Here is a 19,056-nt window from a genome sequence, read left to right as displayed (position 1 = left end):
AATTTTTTATGGGAATATTCAACAAAACGTCTTACTTAGGGTTAGGATTCACACATTAAGCTAGGAATAATGTTATATTAATGGAACATTAAGCCTTAATATTTTATTTCAGTGCTGTTCAAACATGAAACAGACCTGCTTGCTAAATGCAGTGGCTCACTTATATGCCTGAAATTTCAGATAAATAAATACATTTTCATATAAATCTTATACAGTAGTGTACATGTTAGTATTTTCCAAATTTGAATAAAAGAAAATAAAATCACAATAATCAATTTATAGATTTGCATCGTGATTAATCGGTATCGAATCGCCAGGTACTACGCAGTTCACACCCTACTAAAAATGCAATTTTCATTCTTCTGCTTGTTTATGTCTCAGCATTGCTCAGTGCATTTGAATCCAATCAAAGAGAAACATGGGAGCAGTTTCGGGGTGCTTTGTCACTTTTTCAACAGAAGTAGACTCACACCTCTACTAGTCCCCATTTCCTTGTTTTCGGCTAAAAGTCTTTACAAGCTGAGCTTCTGCCGCCCCCGCTTTAAAGTCCATTTTAGAGACAAGGCAGTGACTGTGATTGTGCTGTGTGGAAAACTTGAATTGTGGTTCCATGGATTTGTGGGTGCTGTTGTGAATGTTCACTTATCACCTGCACTTCAGCAGCAGTTGCTTATTCCACTAAAAGGAAGGACAGAATCTCCTTTCATGACTTTTCTCTCTCTTTCCTTTTCTGCCTCAGTTTCTGTTTGTTGTGAAATGGGTCTTTTACTTTTAGTATTCCACTCTCTCGCTCCTCTCTTATGCATGCATGCCGGTTCTCAGTCAGTCTCTGTTGATTCTCTCCATCCCTTTCTGCTCATGAAAATAAATGTGTATGTTTCAAGTGTTAAGAGATGAATATTACATCTCTCCTCCCTTCATTTCCTCACTTTAGTGACAGTCCAAGCCGAGCACAGCTAAAAAGCAGCTGTAATTCAGGCGTGATTTGTTTGGGTCGCACTCATTAGGTGTAGTTATGTGAATTATTGATGCAGTAGTACCATGTTTTTTACTTCGTGACGGATGGCTTACAAGTCATTTTACTTCTCTGTTATTCCTCCCTCTCCCCTTATGTCTTTTGTCTACTTTATGAGTTGTTTTAGAAATAAAAGAAATTCAGTGCTGGGTTTGGGCCACCTCTGAAAACTTCTAGGGACAACTTATTACATATTAATAAGCCTATTTAGCAATCTCACTTAGTGCAGTGCGCAGCACGGTGGCTGACTGGTTAGCACGTCCGCCTCCCAGTGCAGAGGACGTGAGATCGAGTCCGGGCTTCGGCCTTCCTGGGTGGAGTTTGCATGTTCTCCCCGTGCTTGCGTGGGTTTTCACCGGGTACTCCGGTTTCCTCCCACATTCCAAAAACATGCATGGCAGGTTAATTGAACTCTCCAAATTGTCCCTAGGTGTGAATGTGAGTGTGGTTGTTCGTCTCTGTGTGCCCTGCGATTGGCTGGCAACCAGTTCAGGGTGTACCCCGCCTACTGCCCGAAGCCAGCTGGGATAGGCTCCAGCACCCCCGCGACCCTAGTGAGGAAAAGCGGCCAAGAAAATGGATGGATGGACTTAGTGCAGTGCATTGCAGTCTGGGAAGCACAGACATGCAAAATAGGTCAATATGACACGTCAGTAACTATTGAAGCTTGTACGGCGCTGTGCGTTTCATGCTCGTGGATGACTGGACGTAAAAAAAAAAAAATCAAGGATGCATTTAGTTATGATTTCTTTCACACCACTCCTCAAAACCAACATGCATTCCATTGTGATGGGAAGTTCAAATGTGAGTGCTTTGCGTTCACTGTGGCTTTTAGCATAGCATGTATACACAACAAAACTGCCAGTGTTAACGCTGAGAATGTTAAATCCAACACTACAAAGTGTAGTGTCTACACCAGGGGTGCTCAAGTTTGGTCCTTGCGAGCCCCTATCCAGCCTGTTTTCCATGTTTCTCTTCACTAACACACCTGATTCATGATCATGATTGTGCAGCTTGCTGATTAGCTGATTATTAGATTCAGCTGTGCTGCAGGAGGGAAACATGGAAAACAGGCTGGCTAGGGGCTCTCGAGGACCGAACTTGAGCACCCCTGGTCTACACCAATGAGTGTAAATCTTACACTTTTCAAAGTGTTACTTTTTTTCACACTTAACCAGTGTTACTCCAACACTATGGTGTTAAAAATCTACACTGGTAAACAGTACACTGAGCAGTGTTGAAAGTACTCTACACTAGTGTCAGTGTTAAACATTCTGCCAAACTACCCTTAAGTCTGGTGTTAAAACATGAGTTTGATACTAGTGTCAGTGTTAAAAATGTAACTCAAACTACACTTGACTCCGGTAAATGGTACTTCATTTATATAGCACTTTTCCTCCTAAATCCTGGTTCCGATTTTAGCCCCGAATTTCCCCTCCTGACAATCGTAAGGGCGCTTCGACATCCAAACGATAATCTTGTGGTGCACCACACAAGGCCCAGACCAATATCGGCTGTACGGAAGGACATTTGGGCCACTCAGACCTAAAATCGGGGCTATTTAACATGTTGGATTGTTTTGGTCCGACTTTACAACGTGTGCGGTGTGCCCCGAAGACAAACCACCGCGCAGCCGGTTGACGGTTTTGCAAGACTTCCCGTCTAACCAAGAATCATTCATGAATGAACTTGGCTCGTAACACACGATACGTTCAAAACTGTTACTCCCATGATTTTTTTTCTCGTCACGTGTGGCATCTCACAGTTTGGAAGTCGGACAGCATTTTTAAAATCTTGCCGTGCTTCACAGGGCCCTTAAAGCGCTTTACATTTTGACTACTGATGACATAGCATCAGGAGCAACTGCGGGTTCAGTATCCTGCTCAAAGATACTTTGACATACTGGCCTGAGAACGAACCCACACTCTCAGGGATGCGAGACGACCACTCATTGACCCACGCCGTCCCTACAACAACAACTGGATGTATCGGTATTGAAATGTCGACAGCGTGCTGAAAAATCGGAAAGTTTCTCTTTCACCGGAAATGAGAGTGTGGTCTATTTAACACTCAAGAGTGCTATTTAGGGTGCACCCAACACTCATGGAAATTTACTCTGACAGGGTAACTTTTTATCCTAACAGTGTTAAAATAACACTGCTTACTGTGTAGTGTGTATTTGATCAAACACTGGAAATTTAGCACTGACCGATTTGCTGTGTACAGTTGCTGTTACCTAAATTACCAGTTATAAAGACAAGGTTGTTGTTTTCAAAGTCTAGCTGAACTTAGCATCAAGTTTGTACTTGTTCTGACAATTATATGGTATACTTTAGTCATAAAACAATGGGAAAACACAGATAATATGAGTGGTAAAAAGGCTATGAATAAACTATGACGAGCCAGCAGCTGTGACATCCTCAGCATCCCTTTACTCACTTTTATGGGCTGCTCATGGCTTCTCTCCTGCGTGAGTCACTGCTGCCCTCTCCTCTGTATCCTGCTCTTTTTCTGAGGGAAACATAACAAAAAATACACCTCCAGTCCTCCTGGCGGGTTTACACCAAATAGATGCAACCTGCTTTGTTTAGGGCACCTGTGGTGAGGCATTCTCAGTTTAAAAAGTTTGTCATGCACCTTCGATTCAAAATCTGGCAAAATCTATATATGTGCCTAGTGCTGGCGATTAGACGATATTTATCGTGAAGACAATTTAAAAAAAATGATCGTGTCATTTTCTTCCTATCGTGTCTGTCATTTGTGACTTACAGCAAAAAGCACACAAAAAAAGTGTCAGAGAACGCTTGTTTGACAGACAAAAGCATTCATTCTGCATGTTTGTTTCATACAGCTGTCACCAGGTGGCAGCCTGAACAAGTGGACATGGCAGTGAATGATACATAGCCGTCATACATTACAAGCTTACGGTGCCAAAGTAAACCTAACATCAATCCATTATCTGAACAGCTTGTAATCAATGAAAATTAATAGAATACAAATAATGAATACTACTCCTTTTAAAAACGTAACTAAAATAACAAACCCGTAATTATTAATTAATTTTTTCTTCTTTTTTTTTAAGCCGACCTCAAAGTATGCTGGGTACTCCTTTCGGCTCATTGAATTAGTGACAGCTGTGTGAAGCAAGTTTTTCTGAAAATTGAACGGCGTTCGCTGGGATGCTTACGTTACCTACAAGCGGGGGTACTAAGTCGAGGCAAGATCGGTTCTACCACTTACGTCGCATTATAGTAACGAGTTTTGTTAGCTTCGGCTGGCTAATACTGCACATAAACACAATGCGCTTTCGCTCCTAAATTAGTAATCGCAGCCTCCGTGGTGGCGTATAAGAAGCACTTCTTCAAGTATCGAAGTTCCCACAAACAGATTATGAGGCGTGATTAACGAGGAAAAGGTGTGGAAGCCTTGCTATGCTAACCGCTTTACTGACGGGCTAACGTTATCATGAAACTGACATTAATTTAAGTGCATGGGTGATGATTACACTTTTTACAAAGTTCTCGATAGTACCGCGTTAAAGCGGAGCATGTCAAACTTTAAATAGAAAAACAGCTGGCCTTTTAATGAGTCTCTGGGGAGAAAAAGTAATGCTACACACTTAGCTAAACTGGAAGTGATGTGATTGTTAACGGCGTCCCATATACGTCAACCAGGAGGAGGAAGATTAAAAAACAGGCTTGATAAGCAATTCAAACAATGGATGGATAGGCTATACTAAAGTGATTACCTTTCACAAAAAAATTGTTTTCACACTGCAGTTCTGAGTTTTGATATTGACTTGAAGTCTGCACAATAAATGTTTTCAAAACGACATTACTGTAGATCTCATAATTTTTTTAATTTTTTAAACAATTTCTGTCTAAAACGTTTTTTGTATCCCCCATTTAGATTCATAAATGCATTTGTAAAAAAAATATGTCAGTGGTTACTGTGCCTCTTTTGAGAAAGTTTGATAATTTTATATAGCAGCCCTTCTCGATGCATTTCTTTTTTGATAAAGATCTGTTTCATGTCACTTCAAAATAAAATAAGAAAATAAATAGTGTGTTGTAGTGCTGGGCGAAAAAAAAAAACGTAAATTATATGTTATAACACGATAACGATATACAACGATTTATTTTCAGCTTTTCTATGAATGGAATTATACAACACACATGTAGAATGAATGCTTTTGTCTGTCAAACAAGCATTCTCTGTCACTTTTTTGTGTGCTTTTTGCTGTGACAAATGACGATAGGAAGAAAATGACACGATCATTTTTTTTCAATCGTCTTCACGATAAATATCTTCATACTGCTCAGCACTAGTGTGTTATAATTTTTTTATATAAAAACTGAAAATATAGCGTCGTATATCGTTATTGTGCTATAACGTAGCCTATATCGTGATAGAAGTTTTTTCCCCATATCGCCCAGCACTATACGCGCCCTTTTATGGTCAATGCACAGTTAAAAACCTCTGAAGTCATACGTTTTGGAATTTGGCCTTGAGGGAAAAAAAGGTTTCTTGTCACAAAACATATGAACCACATTCATGTGTGACATTACCTTAGATTAAGCTACCATCATGATGTTTTGCTTTTGTGGCTTTATTCATTTTGAAATCGACTGGCACCAGGGATGACTTTTACCTGTCTACCTACGTACCTTACAGGAGGAAAGTTCAGACAGCATGAAAGGATTAATTAACTCTGAATACAGTGTGTGTGTAGGTTTTTCCTTTTTTTGTTTTTGCTATGTTGAGACACTTATGATCAGCCTCAACAAAGGATGTTTAGAAGAACAATGTGCTTTGACCCTCTCCCTCTTCCTCATATGAGTTTGCCACGATATGATCTTTAAGACCTTACTTTACTGGTTTTACTAAAGCGCACTGTTAGCCATGCTACATTGTATCTGTAATGCCACCTTCGCCTAATGGTTCTTGATCTCCAAAGATGCTTTTAGCCGCCACTCTATCTTTCCACTATCACTTCTACTGACCTCATCATTTTTGCATTTTCATTCTTCACCCCTCATTTTACAGCCTTGTCTTCCAGGCCTTTACTTCCTTCTCTCCTTTCCTCCCGCTTGTTGCCCCCAGCCCCCACACTCTCTTCCCAAAGCGAGACACGTGTCAAGCGTTGCTATATAGCTGATATGAGCGAGTGTGATTTCCTATTGTGCACACTGTATGTCGGATGTGTGTGTGTGTATGTGTGAGCAGGAATGTGTGTTTGTGTGTGTCTGGCTTGTGGCTGATAAGACGTCACACTCTTATCCTCCCGGACAGCCTTGTGTTGCTGTGACACTTCATAGGCTGAACACATACTCTAAAACTTTTACTCAGCTTCACATCAAAATACATAACTACTAGTTGACACATACTGGTATATTCAGCCACACACATTGCTGACTATGATGTTTGATTGAAAGGTTTAAAGTGGATCCTAACTCTAATGCTATAAGGGAGTTCTGGTGGGTGTCCATGTTGCCTGTCACAGTTAAATGATAAATCTCTTATTAAACACGTAGTCTTTGTGGTTCAGTGGCAGAAAGCTTCTTTACACTCTACGTAGGACTTTAAACTATGTGTGTTGCATTAAGTAATCAATCATGCAAATATCTTATTGAATTCCATATTCTCAATTTTGCAGGAATAAATCATGCCACCAATTTATTAAGGCTAATTAAAAATGAAAGAAACATTACATGAAACATTCATCCACCCATCAAAATAAAAATGTCATGTTGTATTGGTAAGAAAGCTAATCCTTGTGTGAACAGGCAGAAGGCTGTCATCAACTTTTAATTTTATTGATTTTAATCAATTTTAATTGAAGCATTAAACCCAACAAACATTTAAAGGTTTTGTTTATTCAAAAATAAAACCTGTGCCAAATGTTCAGACACCAACAATAAGGTATACTGATTTTAAATCAGTTTTACCACAAAGTTAACATTCATAGCTTGTGCAAAAATTTAAAAACTACAGCTTTTAATAATCCAGAAGAGGACAAAAGTGTATTCATTTACAGTATATGCACCCTGATTTCAAGATTTAATTCATGTTCAACGATTTGATTCTTAAAATGACAAATTAATCGAATGAATTCAATTTCTTGCCCAGCCCTACTAGACAGTGACATACCAAATCATAATCAAAATGGTTATCAGCTATTGAATCATATATTTAGCGTTATATACTTGACAACATTATTTATTTAGGGAATGTCAGATCATAGTCATCCTGATCTTCTTAAAGTTTATTCAATGCAGTCATTTTCACCACCCACCACTGTCACTGGGATAAATGCAAGAGCTCCTGGTTCTGTCTTCCTCCATTTGTTTGGAAAAGCACTCCTAGCTAGCTGTTTATCCAGCCTCAAAATGAGTTATCTATAACACACGCACACACACAATGCAATAATATCAAAATGATACATTTTGTCAGTTTAGCATAAAGCTGTAGTCGGGATAAATATTCAGTTTAATTTTGCGGGTGACCTCTTCTTTCCCTCTCTTCTCCCTCACATTCCCACATCTACAACATGCAAAGTTAGCCATTTTACTATTTTTCAGATAGTAAAAATAATATTTGAATGTCACTGCAATATAACCAATTCACAAGTGTGACGTTCTACCCTGCTAGTTTTGGATACATGGATATCAGTCACATCAATACACAGATTTCCCAAACCCATACACACATACAATTATGAGTCCTTCCACCAAATCACTTCCATTTGCGTTTTGTGTTGCTTTCTCGAAATAAATGCAAATTTCAGATTTTTTTCCCCAACTCTAAATCTGATAATACTGTGTATAGGCCTGTCTCAGGCATTTTTTATGCAACTTTTTTTATTATATAGAAACTCCTCATTTCAGTAACGTGAAAATAAATGGAGTGAGATTGTATCCTAAAAAATGGGAGACCCCCCAAAAAACAAAAAACAACAACACAAAACTACAAAATAAAAATGAAAATTATTCAATTAAAAAAACAAAAAACAATTAACAAAGGTGCCAAACCGTCAGTATGCTGCGATCAGGATTTGCAGTTTGAATCATTTAAAAATAATATTTTTCAAAGTGATCCAAATTCTTCACATGTTTGCAGAAAGGGCTTTAACATCTTAACTGCAGACTTCAGTGAAATAAACACGAAACAAGAAGAAAGGCTTTTTCAACCATGGTTGGCAGATCATGTCTCTAATGAGGAGCTTGATTGCGAATGATCATTGCACTCCTCATTTCAACTGAGCAACTGGTGGCCACACCCCCTCCCAGCTGTTCTCATTACTGACCAGCCAATTAGTCTTTACACAGCACAGCAGAAACTCCGATCACGCTCCCTCGTACAACTACCTTCCTACTTAACTAAACTTAGCTTTCCCTATCGTTAAAAGTTACCACAGCCTCTTACACTGCATTTTAGAGTAATCTTAAGAAGGAGGTCCTTAATTAACCCAAAGAAAAAAATAAAATAAAGGTTCTGGCGAGCTGCTTTTCTCTAGTGGCTTTATTGCCGCCTCATTCTGAAAGCGCTCTAGCTCTTTAGTCAGTATGGTGGCCTGTTCATGTCCAACAACCTCATCAAGCTAAGGTCGCAATAAAACATTGGTTGGTATGTCTAGTGGTCATTACAATAAGACCTTAACAGGACATCATAATATCTCCTCTCTTTGTTTTAACATGTTCTAAATGCCAACTCCATAGAGGTAGATTTATCCCAGCAATGTATGTATTAATTTCCTAATTTATGGTCATTTCTGCACTTTATTGACCATGAAAAAGTACCTAAAATTGCATGTCAGCCCATTTTTTTTCGATCACAAATTGCTCACCACTTACAGATTTGTATGTTATAAGTTATATAATTAGTATTGTTCACATTAGGTCAACATACATGAGTGTATGTTTCTGATCCTTTCTTGTTCTACATTATCTGAGCGTCTACAGTCGAAAGAAGAAAACCCTTCAGAATTCCTTGGATTTCTGTATAAACTGGTCATGCTATGTGATCTGATCTTCATTAAACCATTTTCTTAAACTAACACACAATTATGTTCCCATGTTTTTCTGAATGCAACATGGAAAGTAAATGTCATTACTGCAAAGTATGTATAGCTTTGGATTTAATAAGTTGAGCTAGTGTTGTCACGATACCAACATTTTGACTTTGATACTATACTTGCATAAAATACCTCGATACCGGTACTGAAGTGGTACCTGAACAAAAATCTAAAACATCAGCAAAAGCAGCAAAATTAAAACTGACAAAAAAACTTCAAATTATTATAGTGTATATATTTATGTATATACTGTATGTGCTTTCACATTGCATGCCATATTCTTGTTTTTAACTGCATTTGATTTAATCTGTTTTATATATTGGCAATACAGTGGCCAAATACTACAAACTGGTAACAAAATAATTCACACTCGACTTATTTTTTAAAGGAAATGTCAAAAATGCGACACAACCTGTCACTCTGTCAGGCGGCTGAGCTTTTTCTATGCTTACCTGTGATTTCCTACTGTGTTAATTATTTTTTTTTTTTTTTAGAGCTCAGTATTGTCCATTTGATTTGACATGTCATCATTGCTCTCTTTTTTTTTTTTTTTTTTTTTAATATATATATATATATATATTTTTTTTTTTTTCTTTTTTTGTATGTGGGTGAGTGTGTGTGCGTGCGTGCGTGCGAGCGTGTGTGTATTCATCAGTTCACCTAAAACCTATTAAAAAAAAATCCCATACTAATAATATAATATAATAATAAATTGCCAAATGCAGAAACATCAATGTAAGTTATCACGATGTGGTGGCTCTCGCTAACAGGCAGAATTAAGTAACCAGAATTAGGTTAAAAAATTACTACTGTGTGCCTGTTCATTGAACGCACCTTGAATCCACTGCATGAGTGGTTATTGATTTTTCTTTTGCTTCGCCACGGAAAAAAAAATTGCTTTTGTTACAAGATGTTTCTAAAACTGAAAATCGAAAAACACACGTGTGTTCTTCATGTGTTTATTGAAAACATGCGTAGGCAGGGCTGTCGCGTGTCTTCCACTCATTGGCACAACACTTTGTTAGCGAGGTGCTTGGCCATATATTGGACGTGTTCCTGCCTCAAGCCACTGTAACAACTTTCAAAAAAGGCTTACAGGCAGGCTTTGTCATGCCGGCTGGCTTCGTTGTCGTGGCTGTCGGTCATGTAATAAAAAAAAAAAAGTTCCATCTGACGCGTCATGCTTCTTAACGAGGAGTGGACGGCCAGCGAGCGCTTCCCTGTTCAGTGCGTGAAGACATCTTCCTGAGGCGTGCCCCTTACTTAAGGCGTTTTCCATATATCGGCTTTTATGATTTTAAAACACAGAATTGGCGGGCTGTCTCGTGTTTATTTTTTAAATACCGTAGCATTTTGCAATAGCATTTTGCACAAACCCTACAACACTACAACACTATATGCTATTTTTTGCATACTTCCAAGGACTTTTGTTTTCACATGATAAAGTTTTCCCAGTTACAAATCACATTACACAATACAGTGTCACATTTCTGCTTTTGAACAACTGCCTGCCTCTTCTCATGGGTTTTGCGGTTTGACAGTATGGTCCTTCATTTTCAGCATCACTATTTTCTTGCACAGACTGTATAATGTGATGATAAATGTGGCCATTATTGAAGTTCACTGGGATGCCTCATCTGAGGAAAATCTTTCCAATCTCCAGCTTGTGGCTGAGGATCCTCATTTGCTGGACTCGACAGTGACAGTGGACAGTTTCAGGAATAAAAAAAAACAACAACCAACACTTTTATTGTGTGGGGAAAAAGGTTTGTCAAAAACATTAAATGATGCCCTAAATTGAGAATTGATAGATTAAAAACATCTCTTTCCCTCATGTGCACTCTTAGAGGGTCATATGAAAATGACATTTAAAATCCAAGCCATTTAAAAAATTTAAGGATTGTTGTCTCTCTTAAATTTGATATTGGGTAGATTTAAGTTATATAATTAGTATTGTTCACATTAGATCAACATACATGGGTACATGTTTCTGATCCTGTCTTATTCTACATTATCTGAGCGTCTACAGTTGAAAGAAGAAAACTCCCTGGATTTCTGTATAAACTGGTCATGCCGTGTGATCTGATCTTCATTAAAATCCAAGCCATTTAAAAAAATTAAGGATTGTTGATTAAACCCATTCTCACACTTTCTCTCTTAAATTTGATATTGGGTAGATTTAGACGGATGTGCGTCTTTTTCTGTCGCTGCTGTGTAGCTTAATGAAATCACTGGACCAGATGATAGATAGATGATATTGAAAGAAATTTCTGGGCACTGCCGAAAGAAACAGCTGCATTTTTATGTGGCCACAAAATGTAAAAACATGAAAAAAGAAATTAGACAAAATCATCCCACCCGAGGGTGATGGGCAGGATGACGTATGTTTGATGGCAGTAGAAAAATGCTTTGATTTGAAGTATTTGTTATTTGCCAGCTAGGATGACAAATCCCCTTCCTTTACTGTCAGCTCGTGTTATTTCTGGGAATGGCAGTTTGGGGAAGGCAAACTTGAAGCTGGAAATGTGCAATTTTGTTCATTTGTTAATTCAATGGAGTTGACAGATGGAAACAATAGCTCACACAGACAAATGAACAAGAAAATGTAATTGGCATATGGTTAATATCGCAATATGATCCCACTGCCTTCAACATCAGGCGCTCAGTCGTAACCTGAGATATGTGTGACAAGCAAATTAAGGCAAATATAACCATTTGTTGGCTTGAATATACAATATAGCGTAATGTGAAAGGGCCAACACAATCCATTTCAGGATTCTATTGGAACTCTTAATTTGTTATTAAGTGTTATAAGAGGAAATAATGAAAATTTAAATATTGTGTTCCATAGTCACTGTTGCTGTCATAAAACTTGCATTAATTTTACAGGCCGTTTTTAAGTTCCAACATCCTTAGTAACTCTACACATGTGAAAAGAAGTTAACCACTGCATCACATTTTAACAGCTACCCACCCTCTGACGATTCAGGCTGGAAATAACTTTTCTTCTTCTTTGTGCCGAAGCTTTGTTAATTTATGTATTTTTCAGAATCAGAATAATCTTTATTGGCCAAGTATGAAACATCATATGAGGAATTGGTCTACTCTAGTATTGCAGTACGAGCATCAATAACAAACAAGATATGACACATGAGAATAGAGATTCTTGACATCTAATGAAGGTGCTAGTGCTGTGCTACCAACCAAATAAAACTATGCAAGCAGAAGTCATCAAATAAATATAAAGTTACTAGTAGTACATCCAAAAACATGCATGGCAGGTTAATTGAACACTCCAAATTGTCCCTAGGTGTGAATGTGAGTGTGGTTGTTCGTCTCTGTGTGCCCTGCGATTGGCTGGCAACCAGTTCAGGGTGTACCCCGCCTACTGCCCGAAGCCAGCTGGGATAGGCTCCAGCACCCCCGCGACCCTAGTGAGGAAAAGCGGCCAAGAAAATGGATGGATGGATAGTAGTACAGTGGCGGCACGGTGGCTGACTGGTTAGCACGTCCGCCTCCCAGTGCAGGGGATGTGAGCTCAAGTCCGGGCTTCGGCCTTCCTGGGTGGAGTTTGCATGTTCTCCCCGTGCTTGCGTGGGTTTTCACCGGGTACTCCGGTTTCCTCCCACATTCCAAAGACATGCATGGCAGGTTGATTGGACACTCCAAATTGTCCATAGGTGTGATTGTGAGTATGGTTGTTCGTCTCTGTGTGCCCTGCAATTGGCTGGCAACCAGTTCAGGGTGTACCCCGCCTACTGCCCGAAGCCAGCTGGGATAGGCTCCAGCAACCCCCGTGACCCTTGTGAGGACAAGCGGTTAAGAAAATGGATGGATGGATGGATAATAGTACAGTTATTTCAGTACAATAACAGGTGTTTTCACATTCACATCAATCTTACAGATTTTCGGAATGTTATTTTTTTTTAAATCCTTATTTGGGTCCTACGCAGCTTCAAACTGGGCATCTTTGGCGAACAGTCAGGTGTTCCACGTTATAATGATTAAACACCACGGTGGTCGCCTTTGAATCTTGAATGCTCCCACTCTGTTGCTGTTCCCGCATTGTCAACCAAATAGCTTTGCTTCCGCCTCTGACTAGGTGCGTGTAAGTGACATAAGTGAGTTGCTTTTCAACGTGTCTATATGAGGCGCAAAATGCAAATTTTAAGCTTTGGGCTGTGCGTTTATGATCTTAGACCAGTTGGGTAGAAATAAGACAAACTAGAAGTTTTGGAAGTGTTCAAACTAGTGCTGTCAAAGGATTACAATTTTAAAACAAATTAATTCATTCACTGCCATAAATTCATTACAAATAAAAAAAGATTATTAAAAATTAGGGGCGACGTGATTACATTTTTAAAATTGTAATTAATCGCATGATTTCAATAGTCAACTCACGATTAATCACACATTATATATTTGTTCTAAATAAATGTACAATAAAAAAAATCTTGTTTTTCATACCCTTGTTAACAAAAGTGTGGAAAAAAAGTTAAACTAATAGAAAAAGTTTAAATCAATTGTTGACGTCAATGACAGTGAATTAATAACACCTCCCCTCCCCCCCCCCCCCCGAAAACATTATTAAAAATTTGGGGCATCAGGTGATTAAAATTTGTAATCCTAATTAATCGCATGACTTCACTAGTTAACTCACAATTAATCACACATTTTATATCTGTTCTAAATGTACAATAAAAAAATATAGGTTTTCATACTTTATTTTTTTTTAAACTAATAGAAATAGTTAAAATGAATTGTTGACGTCAATGGCAGTGAATGAGTTAATCACACACTTTTCCGCAATTAATTCATTAATCACATTTTTCTACTTCTGCTTCAACTTTTTTCTTCAAAGCTTGAAACAGATATTTACTTGAGTAAAATATTGAAATTAATGTCAAATCATGAAATAGAAAGTATATTTAGACTCAAAAGACTATTCTAATAGCTTTCTTTGATCTTTGAATAGAATACTTCTCCAAGTAAAATACAACTGCTAAACAAAACAATCAAAATGGACTTACAGGCCATCGTTTTTCTCTTAAACAATTCTCACTTACTCGTTTAGTTCTGCTGACGAGCAGCACACTCCTGCAGCTTTAGTTTGTGAGGCCCCATGGAGGTAACTTGAGCAGGGAATTTTGCTCTGTGATGATATGCCCAAGGCGTACAAATAATATGCTATTTGAATTTGGCTCTGCAAAGTGCACAAATTACTTTATAGATCTCCAACAAGCATCAAACAAGCATATCAGAAAGTAAAACTACCTATAGTCCATGTTTATTCATCTTCCCGCCAATTACTCCAAGTTTGGCTGCACACGGAGTTAACTGAGTTCATTATTTTGTAACGCTTTAATGAATTGAATCGCCAGAGTTAACGCTTTAATTTTAACAGCCATAGTTCAAACTAAAATGAAGATTTAAGAGGCTAGTATGTTATTGTACATGCCCAATTTTAATTATTAAGTCCACTCTTAACTACCACATGACACTATATAGCAACTTACTACAGTATATCCTTACTATACCCGCCATAAGTCACACAATGCCTAGTGCGTTCACTGATTTTCAATTGTTATGACCTTTAGGACATTGGATGTGGAGGTTTCACTGTACATTGTCAACTCACTTGTCCATTCTTGTCGCCTCCTTTACTTCATTCGCTGCCTATGCTTTCACTTCCACTGAGCTACATAAACTCACACTTCTACTTTTACAAAAAAAGGTCAAATCTGTCATTCTACTCTTCACTCCTAATTTAATTTGATGTTTTCTGTGTAAGATAAACAATCCATGATGGTACATACATACATATTTTGTTGTTTCTTACTATTTTGATTTTTTTTTTTATTATTCTTTGTGTGCGTGCGCTTGCATGTGTGTGTGTGTAACTAAGCGAAAGATGAGTGTTTTGTCCGCTGTTACACTGAGCCAATTTGAAGTAATCCCTCTTTTGAATGGGAGAATTGGAGGAAACAGTATTGAAGCCCGATGGCCAAAGCTGTGATCTATTCACTTACAATAGAAGCAGTTTCAGAGCACAAAGAGGAAAGAATTGTGGCTTGAACGAATGCTGTTGGCTTTTCATGTAGGAGGTGCACAGAGCAAGCTTCTTACTGGTTAGAACATTTAATGCTAATAGGGCCCAACTGATTAATCCCCCTGCCAATTTAATCGGCCGATTATAGGACCTTCTAACATTGGTAAAAATCATATGACAGTTGTCCGCTGTTTGAGAATTATTTTTCCCCTTCATGTACCCTACCGTTTAATGTTGTACACAGATAATGATAATCCGAAATAATGATAATTTATTACACGTTCCTGTGCACACTTCATGATGTTGAAGTCGGAAAGTACGATTTCCCACCATCATCTTGTCCTCAAATGCAGCATTAGACCGCCATTTTGACATGTTGCAATTGTGATGTAAACTTGGAATTGTCCATGACTACAGTACATTAAAGCTGCTGAATGCAGGAAATTTAAGTTTGAATCAAATCAAGAATGCGCATAATGTCACAGCCGCAGACAGATAGCGGGAAATTCGAACCCGAATCCAGTCTGAAAACTATTGGCCAGATCCTTGCAGAAGTACCCATTGTGAACAGCTAAGGTGTTAATCTGCTAATTAGAAGATGTTTGAATCATAAATGGTCAAATAAACAGGCAATTTTTCTGCAAAATACTGCATAGGGTGGGCTATTCAGACCATTAAGGAGTCATATACAGGAACAAAACTGAATTTTGAAGATACTGTATGTTTAGAAAGACTTTGGAGTGGCACAATGTATTTTACTCACCTTATAACTTTTAAATGCATGTTTGTAAGAGGGGAGATACTGGAGTGAAGCACAACATCTGCGTCAGTTAATATATCATAATCACTCATCATGTGTGTACTCTCTCATTCTAGATGCGATTTATTTTTGTAGCCTCTGTCCTCATTAGGGTGAAATATAAACATTTTTAATGGTCCTAGGCTGTTTGGAATGCGTGCACATTAAACATGTTTTGTGTGTGCTTGCCAGCAAGTATAGGGAGCCATAACAATGATGTGTGAGAGTCACTTGAAGGTCTGGCAAAATACAGTGTCGATGACGTGCTAGGTATTATTATTATTATTATTATTATTATTATTAGTTTTTGAAACCAGTCAATTACTACTAATCACCATTTGCCTCATGCCTTTCAAAATATCTGCTTTACATGAAGTTAATCAGATTGGTCATGGCTGTGCAAAGTTGCTGGATTGTGGCAAGAACTAGAATACGCTGTCTTTCTTATACATGAATCGACATTCCAAACATGTTCAGTGAGTGTATAATGACAATGCAAGAATTGTCGGGGGGTTTTCACTTTCCCGAATTTTGCAACATGGGGCTGTGCAATGTCGTGCTGCAACAGGAGGTGATGGTCTTGGATGCATGGCACACCAATTACATACGCCTGCCCATAACATAACCCCGCCGCCACCATGAGCCACTCAATCCACAACGACATCTGCCATCTGCCCTGTAGAGTGAAAACTAGGATTCTTATGTGATGAGAGCACCTCTCTACAGTGCCCGACACCATCGAACGTGAGCATTTGCCCTCTCAAGTCAGTCACAACAACAAACTGTAGTCAGGTTTGGACCCCAATGAGGACGACATGCTTGAAGAGGTTTCTGCAGAAATTCTCTCGTTATGCAAATCGATTTTTTTAGTATCTGTTGGGTGGCTGGTCTCAGACAACCATGGAGATGAAGGTGCTGGATGGGGAGTTACTGGGCTTATGTGGTTAAAGGTGGTCTGCGGCTGTAAGCCCGGTTGGATAGACTGTCAAATTATGTGAAACACCTTTAGAGATTGCTTATAGTAACATTCAGTTCACGGGCAACAGCTCAGCTTGCCAGTTGCACATTCCTAATGTACACCTGTGCAATAATCATGCTCTCTAATCAGAATTTTGATTGTGGTACTCTGGTACACGTGTGAGGGGGATGGATTATCTCATCAAAGGAGAAGAGCTCACTAACAAGTATCTGAAAAAAATAAGCCTTTTGAGTTGACAGAAAACGTTTTAGAACATTGAGTTCAGCATTGTTGTGTTCAGATTTTGAATCACAGAAAAAGTATTTGCTGACGGTTGGCCACTCATGGTTACAGAAGCCTGCACATTACGGGCCAGTTCAGTTGCATTTGGTTGCATCGCATGGTAAAATCTCCAAACTTGACTTAATTGGTTTCAATTTAAGAACAAATAAGGTTGAATTTCATTTTTGTCATTGCATTCTTAGTGTAATAAAACAAGTTTGTGCACTCGTTAATAGGGGTGTGCCAAAAAATCAATTCTCATAAGAATCGCGATTCTCATTTAGTACGATTCAGAATCAATTTTAAATGTCCCCAAATCAATTTTATTTAAATTATTTTATACTATCTTGTCTTTGATTGTGTGTGCCTTTATTGGGAGCGCTGTTCATGTTGTACCCGATTTGGCCACTTAAGGGCAGTGTGGTTCCACGCGGTCTGATAAGTTGTAGGCACATTACAGAGTGGAATTAGAGAGTGGAAGGAAAAAGTCATGGTCAAGTTATTCCAATAAAAGTAGTTTTTTTGCAGCGTGGAGACGTTCTTTTGAGTGATAAAATTGCCGCAAGTAGAGCACTTATTAGCATTAGCGAGTCAGACTGGAGTAGATCATAACGGTTCGAAAATCGATTCTGAATCGAATCACACACCAAAGAATCGAATTGTGAGACGTTCAAAGACTCTCACCCCTACTCGTTAAGCTGTGACTGGCTGGCTAGCATGGCTAAAACTCGATGCACAGCCACTCCTCTAAAAGTCACAAATAACAGAATACATTAAAACTGAAATTAAAACAATTATTTGGCATTCTTTTGTCATGTGAAACCACTCAAGGAAAGAAAATATTATAAAAAATATAAAGAAAGTAGTAGTGCTGTCCGGAGTCTTTTTGGCGGTGTGTGTTTGTCTTGGCTGCCATGCAAATGTTCCTGACAATAATATAGTGATGTTAGGGGCTGGCATCTCTGTGTATACAATGTCTAGTGCGACACTATACAATCACTTTTCAATCTTAGCCAATAAACCTAATGTCTCTTTTTCTTCCTCTTTATTTCTAGAACCTCCTGTCTGAGAAGGTTGACCAGATGATGGAGTGGTCCTCTCGCCGCTCTGTTGTACGGATGAACGGTGACAAGTTCCGTCGCTTTGTCAAAGCCCCACCCAGGAACTACTCTGTCATCGTTATGTTTACAGCATTGCAGCCTCAAAGGCAGTGTTCTGTCTGTCGGTACGTGCACCTATACACACAAAGCTCAAGCTCAGTTCAGAGGCACATGCTTGCATTTTGGCAGTACTTACAGTAAGAGGCATTCATCCATCTTCTTGTCAGTTGATTTGCGTCAGTCAACCCTGAAGGAGTCAGCATACAGTATTAGACTGGATATGCTTTGCTGAAGCATAGCACAATGTTAGACAACATATGACTCATTAACTCTACCAAATGGGTAATGTTTTCACTGGTGTTTGTCTGTGTTAAAAGATTAATCCAAAACTTCCAATCAGATTAGCATGGAAATGTATCTCATTTACAGCTATCATCGGTCATCATGAAATCTAAAAGACAAACGAAAAACAATGGTGCAGTTCTGTGTGCATTTATTCAACTCAAAAGTGCATTAGCAACAAAGCCGAACGCCATTTCTATGTCAGAAGGGATGACCCAGCCTCTTTTATCTGCGAATGGCGAGCCTTCCTTTGCTGGGTCAATTTACGGCTGTACGATATGGACAAAATTTTATATCTCTTGGTTTTTGTCAGACATCTCTATTCTTTGGTGTTTGACTCAGCATGAGACGTAGCATTGTTTCAGTATTTTATGGCGTCTGCATGCTGCAATTAATTTTATTGATACTTATTCACTTTCAAGTATTCACTTCCCTAT

General features: G+C 38.5%; 1 protein-coding gene across 1 annotated transcript in view; it reads left to right on the top strand.

The window, feature by feature from the left end:
• The window catches only part of LOC144055672 (dolichyl-diphosphooligosaccharide--protein glycosyltransferase subunit TUSC3), a 53,184-nt gene that overhangs the window by 7,223 nt on the left and 26,905 nt on the right, over positions 1–19,056 (top strand). The window contains exon 2 of the mRNA XM_077571864.1: positions 18,233–18,402. Within this exon, the coding sequence (XP_077427990.1) occupies positions 18,233–18,402 (170 nt within the window). The remainder of the gene's footprint in view (positions 1–18,232; positions 18,403–19,056) is intronic.

This window comes from Vanacampus margaritifer, chromosome 7 (assembly GCF_051991255.1).
Source record: "Vanacampus margaritifer isolate UIUO_Vmar chromosome 7, RoL_Vmar_1.0, whole genome shotgun sequence".
NCBI lineage: Eukaryota > Metazoa > Chordata > Actinopteri > Syngnathiformes > Syngnathidae > Vanacampus > Vanacampus margaritifer.
Note: the sequence above shows the minus strand (reverse complement) of the source record. Positions and strands in the feature narration are given on the sequence as shown.